The following is a 22,637-nucleotide window of genomic DNA, read 5'->3' on the forward strand; positions in this document are numbered from 1 at the left end:
TTTGGGCAACCCTCTTGGGTCTCCTCCCTCCTTGGGAGCTCTGTACTATCACTTTGCTATGGCTCAATAAACCTTGCTTTGCTACCTACCACATATATTGAGTTTTTCTACAAACTGAAGGTTTGTACCAACCCTGCATTGAGCAAGTCTATGGGCATCATTTTTCCACTGGTATTTGCTCACTTCATGTCTCTGCGTCACATTTTGGTAATTCTCTCAATTATGTTATGATGGTCTGTGGATAGTGGTCTTTGGTTTGCTGTTCTTTTTTTTTTAAGATGTTATTTATATATTCATGAGAGAGAGAGAGAGAGAAGCAGAGACACAGGCAGAGGGAGAAGCAGGCTCCATGCAGGGAGCCTGATGTGGGATTCGATCCTGGGACCCTGGGATCATGCCCTGAGCCAAAGGCAGATGCTCAACCATTGAGCACCCAGGAATCCCTGATGTTGCTGTTTTTAATTGTTTTGGGGCTGCCATGAACTGTGCCCATATAAGGTGGCATACTTAATTGGTAAATGTCCCATGTTCTATTTGCCCCATCCACCAACCATTCCCCATCTCTCTCCCTCCCCTCAGGCCTCCCTATTATCCAAGATACAGCAATATCAAAATTAGGCCAATTAATAACCCCATAGTGGCCTCTAAGTGTTCAAGTGAAAGGAAGAGTCATATGTCTCCCATTTTAAATCAAAAGCTAGAAATAATTAAGCTTAGTGCAGGAAGGCATGTTGAAAGCTGAGAAAACCTGAAAGCTAGGCCTCTTGTACCAAACAGCCACGTTGTGAATGCAAAGGAAAAGTTCTTGAAGAAAATTAAAAGTGCTACTCCAGTGGTCACATGAATGATAAGAAGGTGAAACAGCCTTCTTGCTGATGTGGGGGAAAGTTTTAGTGGTCTAGGTAGAAGATTAAACCAGCCACAACATTCCCTTAGGTCAAAGCCTAATCCAGAACAAGCCTAACTCTCTTCAATTCTATGAAGGCTGAGAGGTGAGAAAACTGTAGAAGAAAACTCTGAAGCTAGCAGAGGTGGGTTCATGAAGTTGAAGGAAAGAAGCCATTTCCTAACAAAAGCACAAGGTGAAGCAGCAAATGCTGATGTAGAAGCAGCAGCAGGTTATCCAGAAGATCCAGCTAAGATAATTGATACAGGTGGCTACACTAAACAATGATGCTCAATGTAGAAGAAACAGCCTTATATTGGAGAAAGATACCATTTGGGATTTTCATAGTTAAAGAGGAGAAATCAGTGCCTGACTTCAAAGCTTCAAAGGACAGGACAGCTTTCTTGTTAGAGTTTAATGCAGCTGGTGACTTTAAGTTGAATGGCAATGGTTATTTATCATTTTGAAAATCTTAGGTCCCTTAAGAATTTTGCTAAATCGGGACACTTGGCTAGCTCAGTTGGTAGAACATGTGACTCTTGACCTTGGGTTGTGAGTTCCAGCCCCATGTTGGAGGTAGAGTTTACTAAAAAATAAAAATAAAATAAAATAGAGAACTATGATAAATCTACTCTGCGTGTGCTCTATTAATGGAAAAACAAAGCCTAGATGACAGCACATCTGTTTGCAACATGGTTCACTGAATATTTTAAGGCCTATTGTTGAGGCCTGTTGCTTGCTCAGAAAAGATTCTTTTCAAATATTACTGCTCATTAACAATGCATTTTATCACCCAAGAGCTCTGATGAAGATGTAAAATGAAATTCGTTTTTTTAAAGATTTTATTTATTTATTCATGAGACACACACACACACACACAGAGTGAGAGAGAGAGAGAGAGGCAGAGACATACACAAACAGAGAAGCAGGCTCCATGCAGGGAGCCCAATGTGGGACTCGATCCCAGGACTCCAGGATCACACCCTGAGCTGAAGGCAGACGCTTAACAGCTGAGCCAGCCAGGCCTTCCTACAATGAGATTCATGTTGTTTTCATGCCTGGCAACACAACATCCATTCTGCAGCCCATGAATCCAGGAGTAATTTTGACTTTTAAGTCTTATTATTTAAGAAATATGTTTTGGAACATAACTGCCATAGATTGTGATTCCTCTGATAGATCTGGGCAGAGTAAATTGAAAACTTTTGGAAAGGACTCACCATTCTAGATGCCATTATGAACATTTGTGATTCATGGGAAGAGGGCAAAATATCAACATTGAGGGGTGTCTGGCTGGCTCAATTGGTAGAGCATGTGACTCTCTCTTTTTTTTTTAGCATGTAACTCTTGATCTCAGAGTTGTTAGTTTAAGCCCCATGTTGGGTGTGGAGGCTACTTTAAAAAAATCAGCATTGACGGGAGTTTGGAAGAAATTGATTTCTAACCCTCATGGATGTCTTGGAGGATTCCAGACATTAGTGGAGAAAGTATGAATAAATAAATAAAATCTTAAAAAAAGAAAAGCATCTCCCCTCCCTGCTCTAAGAAACAAAATTTTTATTCATGAGAGACACAGAAAGAAAGAGGCAAAGACATAGGCAGAGGGAGAAGCAGGCTCCCTGCAGGGAGCCTGGTGCAGGACTTGATCCTGGGACTCTGGAATCGTGCCCCTCGCCAAAAGCAAACACTCAACTGCTGAGCCACCCAGGCGTCCCCATTATCCCAATTTTAAAAGAAACAAAAGAGCACAGAAAAGGAAATACATGACTCAGAAATATATGAAAAGATTCTTAACTTCACTCATAGAACAAAAAATATTAAAACTATATTTAAAAATCTTTTGTCAGGGTGCCTGGATGGCTCAGTCTGTAGAGCATGACACACTTGATCTTGGGGTTGTAAGTTTGAGCCCCACATTAGGTGTGGAGATTACTTAAAAAAAATAAAATAAGGGCATGCCTGGGTGGCTCAGCCGTTGAGCCTTTGTCTTCAGCTCAGGGCAGGATCCCAGAGTCCATGGGATCGGGTCCCACATCAGGCTCCCTGCATGGAGCCTGCCTCTCCCTCTGCCTATGTCTCTGCCTCTCTCTGTGTGTCTCTCATGAATAAATAAATAAAATCTTAAAAAAATTGTTTTCATTCATATGTAATTTATTTTGGTGTATTTTGGTGTAGAATGTATGTATATATCCAACTTATTTATAGCTACCTATATGTCCTCAAGTATAGAGATGAAGTTCTTTGCCTATTGTAGGTCATCTGTAAATGTTGTTTGAGTGAACAATATGGGTACTTTACCTTTCCTATCATATTTAGTAGCTGCTTTACTGTGGTGGACATACCCTGAAATGACATGCAGTTTGTCACACCCTGTATAATCCCTTCCTTTTGAGTGCTGTAGAAACTGTGACTTGCTTCTAATCCATAGAATATGGCAAAGGTGATGATACAGCACCCTCATGATTACTTTAGGTTATATAGGACTCTATCTCAGCAAATGAGAGCAACATACACTCTTTTGTTAGCCTTGAAGAAGCAAACTGCTATACCATAAACTGCCCATGTAGAGAACATTGTGAAGAGACCTGATGGTGGCCTCTAGGAGCTGAGTGTCTCAGTCCTAACAAGTACAAGAAACCGAATTCTGCCAACAACTATGTGACCTTGGAAGAGCATCCCAAACTCCTGGTTCCCGAATTATGGTGGTTTGACCTATAATTTTTTGACTTTATGATGATGCAGAAGTGATACACATTATATAGAAACCATATGTTGAATTTTGGTCTTTTCCTGGGCTATTGATATGCACAGCAATATTCTCTCTTGATGCCGGCAGTGGCAGCAAGCCACAGCTCCCACTCAGTTGTGCAATCACAAGAGTAAACAACCAATGTACTTACAACCATTCTGTACCCATATAATCATTCCATTTTTCACTTTTAGTACACTATTTAATAAATTACAGGAGACAATCAACACCTTGTTGTAAAATAGGCTTTGTGTTAGATGATTTTGCCCAACTATAAGCTAATGTAAATGTTCCGAGCATGTTTAAGGTAGACTAGGCTAAGCTATGATGTTTAGTAGGTTAGGTGTATTAAATTCATTTTCGGGGATCCCTGGGTGGCTCAGCAGTTTAGTGCCTGCCTTTGGCTCGGGGCATGGTCCTATAGTCCCAGGATCGAGTCCCGCATTGGGCTCCCTGCATGGAGCCTGCTTCTGCCTCTCTCTGCCTGTGTGTCTCTGCCTCTCCCTGTCTGTGTCTGTCATGAATGAATAAATTAAATCTTTATTTTTTTTAAATAAAATCTTAAAAAAAAATAAATTCATTCTCAACTTACACTAAGTTTATTGTGACATAACTCCATCATAAGCCAAGTAAGATCTGTATCTTGATTTCAGCATAATGAGATTCTAAGCAGTGAACCCAGCTAATCTGTGCTGGCTCTCCCTACCCACAGAAACTATGAGATAAAAGGGGCAGCTGTGTGGCTCAGTTGAATAAGCAACCAACTCTTGATTTTGAATCAGGTCCTGATCTCAGGGTCATGGGACCCACTCTGCACTGGATGTGGAAACCACTTGGGAATTTCTCTCTCCTTCTCCCCTCTGCCCTCCCCATCACCACCTTATGTACATGCATGTGCTCTCACTTTCTCTCTCTCAAATAAATAAATGAATAAATAAGAAACAATGAGATAATAAATGGGATTGTTTTAAGCTGCTAAATTTGTAATAATTTGTTACACAACAAAAGAAAGCTAATATACATAAATTGTTGACCCATTTAGAGCTTGTTATCAATGAATATTTACAGGTTGGAGCACTAGAGTGGCTCAGTTAAGCATCCAACTCTTGATTTGGGTTTAGGTCATGAGCTCAGGGTCGCGAGATACAGCGCTGAGTGCAGCTCCACACTGGGCATGGAGCCTGCTTAAGATTCACTCTCTCTCTCAAAAAAAAATTCTCTTTCCTTCTGCCCCTCCCCCCTTAAACAATGACTACTTAAAGTTTTCTTCATATTGTTTTCAGTCAGTTCACCCCATCTAATTCTTTTGAGGTTGTTTTTAAATTCAATATATGATTTTAAAAATATTTGTAACCATTAAATCCCACCTTCTTGGTTTGGAATCAGTGTTGTTGTAGCCTGTAGATTATTTGGTAGGTTTCATCTCCTCTTCTGTGAGTTCTTTCTGGATGGCTTTTCTGTGCCTTTTCCCCTAATATACTGTGGCGTGTTCTTTCTTTTGAGACCTAGTAGCCTTTATTATAGTACATTGGAATATCTGCTCACATGTTCATCTTCCCCACTAGACTATAAAGTCTTTGAAGTTAAGGACCTTGACTTTTCACATCTTAGTGCAGTGCCTAGCATGTAATATAAACTTAATAATTCTTTTTTTTAAGATTTTATTTATTTATTCATAAGAGACACATACAGAGAGAGCCAGAGACACAGGCAAAGGGAGAAGCAGTTTCCCTGCAGGGAGCCCAATGTGGGACTCCATCCCAGGGCTCCGGGATCATGCCCTGAGCCAAAGGCAGATGCTCAACCATTGAGCCACCCAGGTGTCCTGAAACTTCATAATTCTTTTGTTGAATGAATAAAATGAAAAGAAGAGGTAATCAACAACAAGACATGCTTCAGAGAGTTTAAGCATAAGATGTCTAAGTAACATATGATTTGAGGTCTCCATTAAAAATTCAAGCCCCTTCCAAGGTAAGTTCTGCTCTTATTTTCTTTAAAAAAAATTTATTTTGAAGACGCCTGGGTCTGCAGTCAGTTGAGCATCTGACTCTTGATTTTGGCTAGGTCATGATCTCAGATTATGAGATCAAGTCAGTATTGGGGTCTGCACTCAGCATGAAGTCTGCTTGAGATTCTCTTTCACTCTGCCCCTCCCTTTCATGCTGTTTATCTCTCAAATAAATTAATCAATTTCTAAAAATTTAAATAAATAAATTTATTTTATTCATTTATTTATTTTATTGCAGAATAATTGACATACAACGTTTCAAGGGTACAATATAGTGATTCAATGTTTATATATGTTATTAAATGGTCACAATAAGTCTAGTTATCATCTCTTACCATACAAAGTTGTTACAATATTATTGACTATATTTCCTATGCAGTACATTATATCCCCATGTCTTATTTATTTTATAACTGGAAGATTGTACTTCTTAATCCTCTTTACCAATGCTGTCTATTCCCCCCATTCCTCTTCCCTCCGGCAACCATTAGTTTGCTCTATATTTCTCACTTAGCTAGGCTTTTCTATATTCATTGCAGCTTATGGTAGCCCCTCCTCTGACCTAGCTATACTTGACAGGTACATAATTCAAGACTATGATTCTATACCCAGTTAAAACATGTATGGGTCTTCCCCCCCACATCACCAAGCAATTCTCAGACACCAGTTGGGTGTCCTACAATTCAACACAATTCCGAAACTATCTACTTGGAGATGGCCTTAGATCCCATAGACTCTGTCCTACAAGACTGCCCTCCCTATAATTTGAGACACAAATTCCAAGTCTAAGTTGTCACCTGTGCTTCTGACCTACTAGCTCTAGATTGGAGGTTCTAATCACCCCCCTCTTATGCCCAAGATTGCAAATCCGAGAAACCACCAAGGAGCCAACACCGATGCAAGCACAGGAGGGTTTATTAGCAAGCTCGAGCTTGGGCCCAAGTATACCCGTCACAGCACAGCTGGGACTTGGACCCCGAGGTGGGTTACAGCTGGGTTTTTATGGGCTGGTCTAGGGGATTTCCAGAAGGGGTGGAGGAATTTCTTCATTCCGATATGGGGGAAAGGGTGGGGGAGTTCCTTAAGCTCTGTTTTCATTCCTATATGGGACTTTCTGTCAAGGGCATTCTGCGGTTTTTCCTGTAACTGAAGTAAAGTTCAGCTCTTGTTCACAGGGGCCTGAGATGGCTGCCGAAGCTAAGATGGCTGTACTTGTGCTAACGCTAAATATGAGATGGAATGGCCTTAATTTTCTCGGCCTCCACACTCCTTGGGTTTGACTAATGTGCTAGAGTAGCTCTCAGAACTCAAAGAAACATGTTGCATACTAGATTACCAGTTTATCATAAAAGGATATAACTTAGGAACGGCCAGATGTGAAAGACACAGGGAAAGGGCTTGGAGCTTCCAAGGGTACTGAGGGTATCACTCCCCACGTATTCACCAGCTCTGAAGCTCTCTGAACCCTGTCCTTTTGGGTCTTTATGGAGGCTTCATTACATAGAATGATTGGTAAATCATCACTGGCCATTGGTGACTGATCTTCCACCCCTTTCCTCTCCCCACAGGTCAGAGGATGGAACTAAAGGTTCCAACCCTATAGTCATGTGGTTGGTTTTCCTGGCAACCAGCCCCCATCCTGAGGTGTGGTCTAAAAGTCACTCATTAACATAATAAAAGATACCTTGATCCTTGATCATTCTAATCCCTTAGGAAATTCCAAGGGTTTTAAGAGCTCAGTGTCAGAGGGATGAAGACCAAACACATATTTCTTATTATAAATTACAGTATCTCAAACTGTGGCAGGAGCTAATGGATCCTGACTACCTGAGTCACAAATGAGATAGGTTAAATATGCTTACACTAGGGAGGGAATTGTTGCCACCATCACTTCTTCCTCAAATTTATACCCATGTTTATTTCCTACTTTGTGGTAGTGATCCCCAAGAGTTGGGAACAGAGTCAAGAAATGTCACCCTCTGAGCATTATTACTTATGGGACAAGGACATTCTCCAAGTTTTTATTAAGGAAACCTGAATATCTAATCTAAGGAAGAGCCCAGACTAATTCTCAGATCTAATGGAAGGGGAAGGGCTAATCCTCATATCAGGACTATAACTGATAGAAAGAAAATGAATTTACTTAATTGTATTATAAGGGGCACCCTTCACCTGTTCTTATTTGATGAAAGATATATCTAAGAGGAGGTGCCTGACTGGCTCAGTTCGTAGAACATGCAATACTTGATCTCAGGGTCCTGAGTTTGAGCCACAAGTTGGGTGTAGAGATTACCTTAAAAAAAAGAAAGAAAAACATATCTAAGAATATCCAATTTCCTATTCATTGAAACATTTTTTATAATAGTGAATATGGGGATGCCTGGGTCTCTCAGTGGTTGAGCCTTTGCCTTTGGCTCAGGGTGTTATCCCAGGTCCCCGGATCAAGTCCCACATCAGGCTCCTTGCTTGGAGCCTGCTTCTCCCTCTGTCTGTCTCTGCCTCTCTCCATGTGTCTCTCATGAATAAATAAATAAAATCTTTAAAAAAAGAAAAAGTTTTATATATATATATATATATATATATATATATATAATGGTGAATATGTGAAAACAACACAAATTTATCATAATAGTTATTTTAGAATATTTTATTTTATTTTTTAGAATACTTTAATAAAAGGATATTACAGTAGATTTTGAAGAGTGTCCAATGGAAGTATAATAGTTTACTAGAACTGCCACAATAAAATAACACAGGTTGGGCAACTTAGACAATAGGAATTTAGTTTTTCATAGTTTTGGAATCTAGAAGTCCAAAATCAAGATGTTGGCAAGTTTGGGTTCTTCTGAGGCCTCTCTCCAGATAGGCACTTTCTCACTGTATCCTCACAGTATCTTTTTTCAGTGTGTGTCCATCCCTGATGTCTGTCTCTTTGTGTATCTAAATTTCCTCTTATAAAGACACCAGTCAGATTGGATTAGGGCCCACACTAATGGTCTTATTTTATTTTATTTTTAAAGATTGTATTTATTTATTCATGAGAGACACAGAGACATAGGCAGAGGGAGAAGCAGGCTCCCTATGGGGAGCCTGATGTTAGATTCAATCCCAGAACCCTAGGATCAAGACCCCAGCTAAAGGCAGATGCTCATCTACTGAGCCACCCAGGCCTCCCTGCCCCCCCCCCCCCCCCCCGCCTCATTATAACTTCACTTCTTTGAAGACTCTATCTCCAAATGCAGTCACATTCTGAGGTACTGGGAGTTAGGGTGTCAACATACACAAATTTTGGAGAAACACAGTTCAGCCCATACAAACAGGAAGTTTACAATATGAGTAAAAAAAGCAAGATATAATATTCGATGTGACCCTAATTGTATAAACATATGCAGGAAAATACTGGAAAGAAATACTCAAAAATGTTAGGAATGGTTTTCTTAGGGCTTGAGAGGCTTGAAAAATTAAAATTTGTTTTCTTCCTTATGTTTTTCCATTTTCTATAATGAACATGTACAGGTATTCTATAATGAGAAAAACGCAATAAGAATTACGTTTAAAATTCATTCCGTTTCTCACTAATTCTATGACTAAACCCACTTACCATTAAGAACAGAGAATAAGGAGAGATAAATGTGGCAGAATAGTTGGTATCAATTGTTAAATTATAAGTGGCATTCTGTTACAAGTCAAGCACTAGGGAGGTTGATTATGTTGATTGGATCTTTGAGTAAAATGATTTAAAATGATTTTTTTTTAGGTGTGAAGTGGGTCTAAAGAGAAAAAGTTTCCAGCTATAAAATGACTAAGTCATGAGGATATAATGAATAGCATGGTACATTAAAATTATCTATTGAGGGACATCTGGGTGGCTCAGTGATTGAGCATCGTGAGATCAAGTATCAAGTCCTGGGATCAAGTCCCACATCGGCCTCCCCACAGGGACCCTGCTTCTCCCTCTGCCTATGTCTCTGCCTCTCTGTGTGTCTCTCATGAATAAATAAACAAAATCTTTAAAAAATTATCTATTGAAAATAGATATTGAAAACAGTGGATCTTAAAAAGTTCTCATCACAAGAAAAATAATTTTATACCTACATCTGGTGATGGATGTTAGCTGGACTTATAGTGATGATCACTTTGCATCAAATACAAATATGAAATTATTATATTGTACATCTGAAACTAATATAATGTTATGTTGATTATACCTCCATTAAAAAATATATATATATATTTTATATTTGTTTTTTAACCTGAAAAGTTGAAGGTTAGATTTAAGACTTCAATAGCATCACCATCCACTACTCTATAATGGAACCTGCATAGAACTTTTTATCTGGCCTTTCCTTTGACATCTAACTGTAAATTCGTTTTTTTAAGATTTTATTTATTTATTCATAGAGACACAGAGAGAGAATGAAAGGCAGAGACACAGGCAGAGGGAGAAGCAGGCTCCATCCAGAGAGCCCGATGTGGGACTCGATCCAGGGTCTCCAGGATCATGCCCTGGGATGCAGGCGGCGCTAAACCGCTGCGCCACCGGGGCTGCACCTAACTGTAAATTCTTATCCTGGGAATACATTTAGATGAAAACACCCATATTATGTACTTTAGACTGCTATTTTATCTTTGTATGGGACCAGATTCTAAAAGATGTCAAAGCAGGAACCTTGTATTGCTGTGGTCTGTTAGATTCACCCTACTTTGAAGTTATGTCTTACTAGATGAACACACAGCTAGCAAGTGACTATTTCCAGATACTTTTTATAACCACTCCCACTTCTTGCACATTAGTATGTTTTTGTCTTCTTACTGCTGTTTTTGGTGGCTCTTTCTTCCCACATGGCTCTCAGCTCTAAAACTTGCATACTTCTATCTTTTCTTCTGAAGGAGCTGGTTCATTTTTCTCTTATCTAGGTCAATGGTCTTTGGATCATACTGGCTCCTCTCCATGAGGCAATCTTGCAGAATCTGTAATTAAGGAAACCATCTAAATAAAGGGCAATGTGGCTTTCCTTAAAGAGTTAGCATTCCTAATATTAAGAATTTATTAAAAGCCTAGTAAGTAGGCATATAGATGAAAAACTAGTAAATAGAATCCAACTAAATTTCCAAAAACTTTTTGAGAAGCTTTTATATCAAAGGTGATTAAAAAGGAAATATCTATTTTTCCTCACAAAGGCTAGAGATTTAGCAAGATACTAGGTGCTGGGGTTAGAAGAAGAATGAAATGAGAAGGCCTGCCTAGTGGGGGAAACCAAAAACATGAACACTATTATCCTTTTATGTAGGAAGTGCTGTGTTAGATATATAAACAGATGAACAAGGGATTTGTTCTTTGTACCACCTGAGGAGTAGAAAGAATGGCTTCATTGAAGTGATAGGATGGGACTTTGCAGTGGATGCTAAGGTTTTACATAACGCTCCCATTTTCCCCTTCATAGTTTCTAACCAATTGGAAATAAGGTACAAGAGACAAATAAATGGGTATTAAAATGTTAATATTCTTACTGATAAAATTGTTTAGTGAACGTGGCTTTAGATCTATGGCCAAGTAAGCCTATTTAACACGTTTTGTCTTGAATTAGAGAGACTTGACTAGTCAGGCAACCAAGGCTAACCTCACAGAGAGCAAATCAGAATGTACCCTCTCTGCTGGCAGGATGGCCTCAAAAGTGGGAAGGTAGGAAGAGCTGAATCATACCTACCCAGTACCTTCTCTTAAAGTCATTAGTCATGTTAATCAATTTTCTTTCTAGAGAGGAGTAGTGAGGAGGCAGAAAGAGAAAAGAGGCTCACTTTCCTTACCCTTCCCAATTAGATGAGCCAATCTATTCCTTTTTTGTTTATAGTACTTTGAGTTGGATTTCTTTTTTTAAGAATTTCAAAACCAGTATATTTAATATATAATGTTACATTAGTTTCAGGTGTACAATATAGTGAAGCATTTTTGTCTGTTGTAATACAAAAGAGGCCTGTGTAATACAGTCTTGAAACATAAAGTAGGCATTTTTAAGCTAAGAAAGGGGCATTTCAAATAAGAGACAGAGGCAAAAAGCCTAGAGGTTTGAAATGTTCACTTGTGGCTAGCATAATGCCAAACAAAAGAGAGAATTGAAAATGAAAGAAAACATCTTATGTGGAACAATGTTGTAAACATCTATTTATAATGAAATAATTTTTAAAATAGAAATAGAAGGATTTTTTTCTCTCTTTTTTTTTGAAGGATATTTTTTTAATGTGGTAGAGAATCCCAAACTAACAGTCACCATACTTACTCCCTTTTAAATTGCAAATAAAATAAGGATGCTTGTTATTGCCATTATTATTTAATATTGTCTTGGGTGTTCTAGCTAGTGCCGTAAGATTTGAAACAGAAATAAGAGGAATCAATATTTCAAAAGAAGAGACAAAAATATTACTTGCAGATGGTGTGGTTTTATGCCTAAATATTCCCAAGGTAAGAAAAATATGCAAAAGTCAGTAGCAATCTTGTACATCATAAATAACTAGTTAGAAAAAAACAATCCACGATAGTAATAAATACATATGTATACAGTATTTTAAAATAAATTCAATGAGAGATATATATGGCCTAAGAAAAACGACAAAGCTCAACTCAGAAATATAATATGGCTTTAATAAAGAGACATCTTTTGTTTCTGGATAGAAAAACTAAATATAAGAATATTAGTTATAGGGATGCCTGGGTGGCTCAGTGGTTGAGCATCTGCCTTTGGCTCAGGGCGGGATCGAGTTCCACATCTGGCTCCCTACAGAGAGCCTGCTTCTCCCTCTGCCTGTTTCTCTACCTCTCTCTGTGTCTCTCACGAATAAGTAAATAAAATCTAAAAAACGAAAAAAGAATATTAGTTCTGTAGGAGCACCTGGCTGGTTCAGTAGGTAAAGCATGTGACTTTTGATCTCAGGGTCGTGAGTTCAAACCCTATGTTCGGTTGGGTGGAGAGTTTACTTTTTAAAAAATATATTAGTTCTCTTAAAATAAATTTATGAATTTACTGTGATTTCACTCAGAACCTCAACAAAATTTTTCTTTAAACTCAATACAATCAGTTCTGCAATAAGCAACATATGCATTTCTAAAAATCACCCAGCTACCCAAAACTGCAATAAAAGCCACATGGCTTATGGGTAAAATAAGATTAGAGACAAAACACTAAAAATCTGTGTCAGTGACACAAAAATGATAGGAAGTTAATAAAAATGGAATCACAGTTTTACACATGTTAAAAGACAAGAAACATATGAATTCTATAATAAATATAGTACTTTACCTTGAAAAATACTTAAAGTGTGCTTGAGGAAGTGAGCATTGAGTGGTTTTAGCTTGTGAATTACTGTGAAATGGTGGAAAAAAAGTTATCTGAAATTTGACAGGAAGTTGTAACACCAGATGTGGAGGAGTGTGACTCATAACACACATGGTAAACTGATGTAGCTGGTAGATGTCTGCAAATGTATGCATGTGTTCATTATGTGTATTTCTGCATGGCTTTGTTAATCTGGGTGCAGTTTGCTGCATTCATTTACTGTTTCCAACAGACAAAACTGCACATAAGCAAAGGCAAAATTCGCATTTTGCTTAAATCGTTGCCTGATATGTCAATTGCTTTGGAACAAATTCTCATTTTCAAAATAAGCATTATAGCAGAAATGACTTAGAGTAACTGTTTCACTTGGAAAAATAAATGGCTTGAAGTTCTTTGTGAAAAGAGCAAGTCTTGCCTTCACAAATGTTAAAATATGGTAAAGCACCCATTATTTAAAATGTTGTGCTGGGAAAAGAAACTTAGAAACTACATAAATGTGCATAAGTAGGGGAGTGGTTAAATAAATTATGGGCCCTCCAAACTGGAACACTAGCCATTTAAAAAGGTGAGTGAGGGGGTCTAGGAGTACTGATTTGGAAATCAGTCCAAAGTATACTTTTAAGAAAAAAAGAAAGAGCAGAATATGTATATTATAATTATATTTGTATTTTTAAAGGATATATGTGTTTATATTATGCATATATTTTCTTGTATAAACACAGAATCTGGAAGAAAACAAAAGAAACTGTTTTTTTAATAATAAATTTATTTTTTATTGGTATTCAATTTACCAACATACAGAATAACACCCAGTGCTCATCCCGTCAAGTGCCCCCCTCAGTGCCTGTCACCCATTCACCCCCACCCCCCGCCCTCCTCCCCTTCCACCACCCCTAGTTCGTTCAAAAGAAACTGTTAAGAGTGGTTATCACACTGGGTGGCAGTATAATTTTATTTTCTCATAAACATATTTTGCTTTTGCAATACTTATTTTTTAATTGATTTTTAAGAAAAGTAATCTCTACACTCAACATGGGGCTTGAACTCACTACCCCCAGATCAAGAGTCCTATGTTCTACAGACTGAGCCAGCCAGATGCCCCTGCTTTGGCTCAGGTCGTGATTCTGGTGTCCAGGAATCAAATCCTGCATCAGGCTCCCCAGAGGGAGCCTGCTTCTGTCTCTGCCTATGTCTCTGCCTCTCTCTCTGTATCTCTCAGGAATAAATAAAATCTTTAATAAATAAATAATAAAATTAAAAACATTAAAAATTAAAAAATTTTACTTTAGGGGCAACTGACACACAATCCACATTCAGATTTCCCCAATGGTCCCGATAATGTCCTTTATAGCTGTCTTCTTTTTTTCATTTCAATCAGAGGCACCTGGGTAGCTGAGTCAGTTGAGTGTCTGAGTCTTGATTTCAGATCAAGCGTTGATCTCAGGATCATGAGTTCAAGCCCTACATTGAATCTAGCAAGACAGTGCTGGACTTCTGACCTATATAGTATGGAATAATAAATTTGTGTTGTTTTAAGTAAGTAAATGTGTAGTGATTTGTTACAGTAGAAATAGAAAACTAATACAGGTAACTTTCCCTGTGTAATTAATTTGTAATCTGTAGGGGTGATACTTTGAGATCATGTGAATATCCTATTTCCCAACATTCAAGGATCACCTATTTTTTAAAAGATTTTATTTTTTATTTATTCATGAGAGACAGAGAGAGAGAGAGAGAGAGAGAGAGAGAGAGAGAGAGAGGCAGAAGCAGGCCCCATGCAGGGAGCCCGACGTGGGACTCCATCCCCGGTCTCCAGGATCACGCCCTGGGCTGCAGGTGGCGCTAAACCGCCGCGCCACCGGGGCTGCCCTCAAGGATCACCTATTAATGATCCTGGTCTGAATCAGTTATTACTTTGGTCAGTGCAAAGTGGTGATTTTCTAGTGCTAGCATTTCTTATAGATTTATTACCTGGCATTCTTCTACAAAGAAGAGCTTCCACCCCTGCCTTTTTAAAGTATGTGTATGAACCTATGAAATCTTTTAAATTTCAGTGTCTTAGTACTATTAATATTCTTACAAAATTAAGATTGACAACTTTGAACATAAAACTTCAAAAATTGAATATATTCACATTTTCTGACTCAGGAAGTCCACTGCTAAGTCTATAACTAACAGGATTATGCACATGTGTTCTACAAATAATTTGTACTAGAACATTCATAGAAGCACTATTTGTAGTAGCTAAAGACTATAAGCTAACAAGTCAATCAACAAGATAGAAGGAATGAATTGTGATATATTTCCACAAAGGAATACTATACAGCTAAGAATTAATGATTGACAGTGATGCACAACAATATGGATGAATCTCAGAAAGTTAATGTTGAGTGTACTTCCTCAGTCTAGTAAAGGGTGTCTATAAAAACACACAGTTAATATCATACTTAGTGAAAAACTAAATACATTCTCCATATGATCAGGAACAAGTCAAGGATGTTTACTCTCACAGTTTCTATTCAACATTGTACTAGAAGTTTGAGCTAGAGAAATTAGGCAAGGAAAAGAAATAAAAGACATCCATATTGGAAGAGAAGAAGTAAAATTATCTCTATTTGCAAGTGACATGATCTTTTATATAGAAAGTCCTAAGGAAGGGTGCCTGGCTGACTCACTCAGTGGAGCATGTGATTCTTGATCTCTGGGGTGTGGGTTCAAGCCTCATCTCTGGGGTAGGGATTACTCACAGTTGTGGGTAGAGATTACTTAAATAAAATGGTTAAAGTGGCAAAGGTTATGTATACTTTACCTGAATAAAAAACTTAAAAAAAAGAGAAAGTCCTAAAGAATCTGTTAAAACACTATTTGAGACTGCTAAGTGAGTTCAACGAGGCTGCAGAGTACACAATCAATATACAAATATAAATTACATTTCTTTCTTTTTTTAAAGTAATCTCTATGTTTGAAATCACTATTCTGAGATCAAGAGTAGCATGCTCTATTGATTGAGCCAGCCAGGCACCCCTCAACTGTATTTCTGTAAGGGCAATGAACAAACTGAAAATGAAATTAAGAAAGGAATTACACCTACAATAACATCAAAAAGAATAATATACTTAGGAATAAATTTATAAAAAGTAGTATAAAACTTACACTCTAAAAAGTATGAAATACTGTAGACAGAAATTAAAGAAGACTTTAAAAGATGGAAATGCATCCCATGTTCACAGATCAGACGATTTGATATATTAAGATGCCAGTATTCCTCAAATTGATCTATGTATTTAAGGTAATACCTGTCAAAATTCCAGCTGTCTTCTTTGCAAAATCTAACAAGCTGATCCTAAATTTCATATGGAAATTCAAGGGACAGAAAAGCTAAAACAATCTTGAAAAACAAGAACAAAGTTAAAGGATTCACATTTCCCGATTTCAGAACTTACTACAAAGCTAATAGTAACTAAGACAGTGTGGTAGTGGCATTAAAAATAGACATATATGTCATTGGAACAGAATTGAATGTCCATAAGTAAGTCCTCATATATGTGGTCAATTGGTTTTTGACAAGAATGCAAGACAATTCAATGGGGTAAAAAATAGTCTTTTCAATAAATGGTGTTAAGACACTTGATATCCACATGCAAAAGAATGGATCTGGACCCTATGTCATACCTTGTACAAACATTAACTCAAAATGGATCAAAGACCTAAATATAAGAAATAAAACCGTAAAACTTAGCAGGAAACATAGGCGTAAATCTTTGTAACCATGGATTAGGCAGTATTTTTTCATATGTGGCAATTAAAGCAGAAGCAAAGAAAAAATGAATTGAACTTCACCAAAATGAAAAACAATTGTGCATCAAAAGACATTATAAGGAAAGTAAAAAGGCAGCCCATAGAATGGGCAAAAATATTAACAAGGAGTGCCTAGCTATATCCCATGATGGTTGTAGAGCTTAATTTAAAAATATATATATATATAAGCAAATCTTATATCTTTTTTTTAAATTTTATTTGTCCATTCATGAGAGACCAGAGAGAGAGAGAGAGAGAGGCAGAGACACAAGCAGAGGAAGAAGCAGGCTCCATGCAGGAAGCCCGATGTGGGACTCAATCGCAGGACCCCGGGACCACACCCTGAGCCAAAGGCAGACGCTCAACCACCAAGCATCCCTTATATCTTTTTTTTTTCTTTTTAGGATTTTAGTTTTAAGTAATCTCTACACCCAATGTAGGGCTTGAACTCACAACCCTGAGACCAAGAGTCACATGATCCACTGACTGAGGCAGCCAGGTACCCTACAAATTATATCTGTTAAGGGTCTAGTGTCTAGACTATATGAAAAAAATCCTTAAAACTTAACAATAAAAAGACAACCCAATTAAAATCGGGCAAAGGATTTGAATAGATTTTTCTCCAAATAAGACATCCAAATGCGCTCTCTCCTTTTCGCCGCCATCCTGGTTGCGTGTGGTTGACTGTGATCGCCATGTCTTCTCACAAGACTTTCAGAATCAAGCGATTCCTGGCCAAGAAACAAAAGCAAAATCATCCTATTCCCCAGTGGATTCGGATGAAAACTGGTAATAAAATCAGGTACAACTCCAAGAGGAGGCACTGGAGAACTAAGCTGGGTCTATGAGGAAGCATCGCACATCATGAAATAGCAAACATAATTGATACACATATTTAAGCCGCATGGAGATCACATGTTCCTATCCTATAAATATGGAAACATCCTTCCTACCTGGCCAATAGACATGTCTTATCAAGGAAATGATTTTCTCTGTTACTATGCCTCTATACCAGTAGGTTGGTTCAGTAATAAATGTGAGACCTTTCAGCTGAAAAAAAAAAAAAAAAGACATCCAAATGGCAAATAAGCATATGAGAAGATACTCAACATCATTAGTCATTAGGGAAATACAAATCAAAACCACAATAAGATACCACTTCATGCTTACTAGGTTGGCTCTGATTAAAAAGAAAGTTTATGGGATCCCTGGGTGGCTCAGTTGGTTAATCGGCTTACTTCAGCTCAGGTCATGATCTCAGGGTCCTGGGATCAAGCCCCAAGTTGGATTCCCCACTCAGCAGATAGTCTGCTTGTTCCTCTGTCCCTCTCCCTACTCATGCTCGTGTGCGCATGCACGCACATGCTCTCTCTCTCAAATATACGATCTTTATTTTTTTTTCGTGAGATTAGCATTTAAGTTTTTTTGTATATTTTTTATTGGAGTTTGATTTGCCAACATATAGCATAATACCCAGTGCTCATCCTGTCTAGTGCCCCCCTCAGTGCCCATCACCCAGTCACCCATCCCCCCACCCACCTCCCTTTCCACTACCCCTTGTTCGTTTCCCAGAGTTAGGAGTCTCTCATGTTCTGTCATCCTCTCTGATATTTCCCACTCATTTTCTCTCCTTTCCCCTTTATTCCCTTTCACTATTTTTTATATTCCCCAGATGAATGAGACCATATAATGTTTGTCATTCTCCGATTGACTTACTTCACTCAGCATAATACCCTTCAGTTCTATCCACATTGAAGCAAATGGTAGGTATTTGTCGTTTCTAATGGCTGAGTAATATTCCATTGTATACATAAACCACATCTTCTTTATTCATTCATCTTTCGATGGACACTGAGTCTTCTTCCATAGTTTGGCTATTGTGGACATTGCTGCTATAAACATTGGGGTGCAGGTGACCCGGAGTTTCACTGCATCTGTATCTTTGGGGTAAATCCCCAGCAGTGCAATTGCTGGGTCGTAGAGCAGTTCTATTTTAACTCTTTGAGGAACCTCTACATAGTTTTCCAGAGTGGCTGCAGCAGTTCACATTCCCATCAACAGTGCAGGAGGGTTCCCCTTTCTCCACATCCTCTCCAACATTTGTTGTTTCCTGTCTTGTTAATTTTCATCATTCTCACTGGTGTGAGGTGGTATCTCATTGTGGTTTCATCAAGACAGTATGGTACTGGCACAAAAACAGATACAAAGATCAATGGAACAGAATAGAGAACCCAGAAATGGGCCCTCAACTCTATGGTCAACTAATAGTCGACAAAGCAGAAAAAACTATCCACTGGAAAAAGGACAGTCTCTTCAGTAAATGGTGCTGGGAAAATTGGACAGCCACGTGTAGAAGAATGAAACTAGACCATTCTCTTATACCATACACGAAGATAAACTCAAAATGGAGGAAAGACCTAAATGTGAGACAGAAATCAATCAAAATCCTAGAGGAGAACACAGGCAACACCTTTTTTGAACTTGGCCACAGCAACTTCTTGCAAGATACATCTATGAAGGCAAGGGAAACAAAAGCAAAATTGAATTATTGGGACTTAAGATAAAAAGCTTTTGCACAGCAAAAGAAACAGTCAACAAAACTAAAAGACAACCTACAGAATGGGGAAGATATTTGCAAATGACATATCAGAAAAAGGGCTAGTATCCAAGATCTATAAAGAACTTATTAAACTCAACAGCAAAGAAACAAACAATCCAATCATGAAATGGGCAAAAGACATGAACAGAAATTTCACCACAGAAGACATAGACATGGCCAACATGCACATGAGAAAATGCTCCGCATCACTTGCTATCAGGGAAATACAAATCAAAACCACAATAAATATAATCTTTAAAAAACATTTTAAAGATGGCTCATAACAAGTGTTGGTGAGAATGTGGAGTAATTAGAACACTCATCCACTGCTGGTGGGAATGTAAAGTGGTAAAACCCTTGTAGAAAACAGTCTGTTAGTTCTTCAAGATGCTAAATATAGAGTTACCATATGATCCATAAGTTCCACTCCTAGATATTTACTCTAAAGAATTTAAAACATGTCCACAGAAAAATGTGTACACTGATGTTCATAGCAGCATTATTCATAGAGCCAGAAAACATAGAAACAGCCCAAACATCTATTGGTTAATGAACAGATAAATAAAATGTATTTCCATACAATGAAACATTAATTGACAATAAAAAGGGAAGTAGAAGGGATCCCTGGGTGGCACAGTGGTTTGGCACCTGCCTTTGGCCCGGGGCGCGATCCTGGAGACCCGGGATCAAGTCCCACATCGGGCTCCCGGTGCATGGGGCCTGCTTCTCCCTCTGCCTGTGTCTCTGCCTCTCTCTCTCTCTCTCTCTCTCTCTCTCTCTCTCTGTGACTATCATAAATAAATAAAAAAAATTTTTTTAAAAAAGGGAAGTAGAATCATGGTTGCCTAGGGATCATGTGAGGGGGTTGGTAGGAAATGGGGAATGACTGGAAATAGGAAAAGGTCTTTTTTGTGGGATGACGAAAATGTTCTAAAATTGGGGAGCAGCTCTTTTTTGCCCATGGGTCCTGTCCCTGTACCCTAGTAAAACCACCATTTTGCACCAAAAAAAGAAAATGCTCCAAAATTTTTTTTAAATGTAACAAAATTGATTGTAATAACAGATGTGTGCATCTGATTATACTAAAAACTACTGAATTGTATACTTTATTTAAAAAAAAATTTTAGAGAGGGGAGGGGCAGAAGGAGAGGGAGAGAGAGAATCTTAAGGCTCCATGCCCAGCACAGAGTCTGCCATGGGACTCAATCTAATGACCCTGAGATCAAGACCTGAGCCAAAATCAAGAGTTGAACACTTAACCTACTGAGCCAACTGGGAGCCTCTGAATTGTATATACTTTAAAGGGGGGAATTTTATGGTATATAGATTTTATATCAACAAAAGAGTACATACTGTATGATTCCATTTACATCAGGTACTGAAACAGGTTAAAGTCTATTCTGTTAGAAGTCAGGACAGAAGGCACTCTTGTTAGAAGGGGAATAGTAACTGGAAGGAAGCAGGAAAGGGATTTCTTGGGAACTGATAATTTTTGTTTCTTTTATTTTTTTAAGGTTTTATTTATTTATTCATGAGAGACATGGAGACAGAGGCAGAGACATAGACATAGGGAGAAGCAGGCTCCTTGCAGGGAGCTGGATGTGGGACTTGATTGCTGCACCAAGATCATGCCCTGAGCCAAAGGCAGGTGCTCAACCACTGAACCACCCGGGTACTCCTAATGTTTTGTTTCTTGATGTGGTTGCTGCTATGTGTGTGTTCATTTTGTGAACATTTATTGAACTGTTTATTAATTATACACAATGAATTTCTACTTTGATTAGCAAATAACTTTAAACAATGATAGCTATGCTGTGGAAATTGTGGTAAAGCTGGTTTACTCTACTATGACTGATAGCACTGTAAATTGATTTAAAAATTTTCCTTTGGGACACCTGGGTGGCTCAGCAGTTGGGAATCTGCCTTCAGCTCAGGACATGGTCCTGGAGTTCCAGGATGAGTTCTGCATCGGGCTCCCTGTGGGGAGCCTGCTTCTCCCTCTGCCAATGTCTCTGTCTTCTCTCTGTGTATCTCATGAGTAAATAAATGAAAATCTTCTTAAAAAAATTTCCTTTGGTGAAACACTGTAACAAGTATCAAAGTTTATAAATATCTTCATTATCTTTGACTCAATAATCCCACTCCTGGGAACAAAGCCTAAGAAAGTAATTCTAGTAAATAGGAACATCATGGGTTTTTTTCTTTTTGAGACATTGTGTGAATGATGTTTTGTAGAATAAAGGAAAACTGGAAACAACCTGAATAAATGTTTAAATGGTTACATAAATAATGTTGCATAATGCTATGGAATATTTTAAAAAATATTTATTTATTTATTTGAGAGAGCACACTTGTGCATGTGTACATGCAAAAGTGGGGGGGAGGGGCAGATGGAGAGTGGGAGAGAGGATCTCAAGCAGACTCCTTGCTGAATGCAAAGCCTGAGGTGGGGCTCAATCTCACTACCCCAAGATCTTGACCTGAGCCAAAACCAAGAGTTGGATGCTCAACCAAATGAGCCACTCAGCTGCCAGTGCTATGGAATATTATGCAACTACCAACAATGATAATTCTGAACAGTATAATTCTGAACAATGATAATTCTGAACAGTAGTAGTAATTTGAGAAAATATTTGATCATGAAAAAAAGAGAGTGCAAAATTATATGCTAATTGAATATAGACAAAGACCATAACAGAACATGCTGAAACCCACATAGTTGGTTTGTTAGGAATTATGGGTAACTTTTTTGCAGGTTTCATTAATGTTAAGTTGTTTGATAATAAAAACAAAAACTTTAGTGTTTGGAGGCATCTGGCTGGCTCAATCAGTAGACTCTTGATCTCAGGGTGGTGAGTTTAAGTCCCACATTGGACATAGAGCTTACTTAAAAAAAAATTAGTGTTTGTACGTGGCCATTGTACCACAGAAAAGAGATATTGAAAGAGGAAGTCCATAATGATTGAGGGCACTATGGAACTTCTGGAAAAATAAAAGCTGAGTGAGGAAATGTGGTTGAATCCTACAAATTTGTGAAAGGGATGAATAGGTCAATGGGGATAGTTGTTCACAAAATCTGGGAATGCTGGAATTGGAGGTCACCACCTAATGCTTCTAAGTCATTGGCCAAATTTTTTTTTTAATTTTATTTATTTATTCATTCATGAGAGACAGAGAGAGAGAGAGAGAGAGAGAGAGAGACAGAGACACAGGCAGAGGGAGAATCGACTCCATGCAGGGACTCGATCCCAAGTCTCCAGGATCAT

The 22,637-nt window shown here is 38.2% G+C and overlaps 2 protein-coding genes across 4 annotated transcripts in view; both read left to right on the forward strand.

Moving 5' to 3' along the window:
- Positions 1-22,637, forward strand: part of LOC129517739 (sorting nexin-12) — a 167,654-nt gene that overhangs the window by 135,863 nt on the left and 9,154 nt on the right. The window lies entirely within an intron of this gene.
- On the forward strand, positions 17,468-17,620 carry LOC129517741 (60S ribosomal protein L39-like). The gene has a single exon (XM_055337787.1). The coding sequence runs from the start codon at positions 17,468-17,470 to the stop codon at positions 17,618-17,620; it is 153 nt and encodes a 50-aa protein (XP_055193762.1).

The sequence above is a fragment of the Nyctereutes procyonoides genome, unplaced genomic scaffold, assembly GCF_905146905.1.
Source record: "Nyctereutes procyonoides isolate TBG_1078 unplaced genomic scaffold, NYPRO_anot_genome, whole genome shotgun sequence".
In the NCBI taxonomy this organism is placed as follows: domain Eukaryota; kingdom Metazoa; phylum Chordata; class Mammalia; order Carnivora; family Canidae; genus Nyctereutes; species Nyctereutes procyonoides.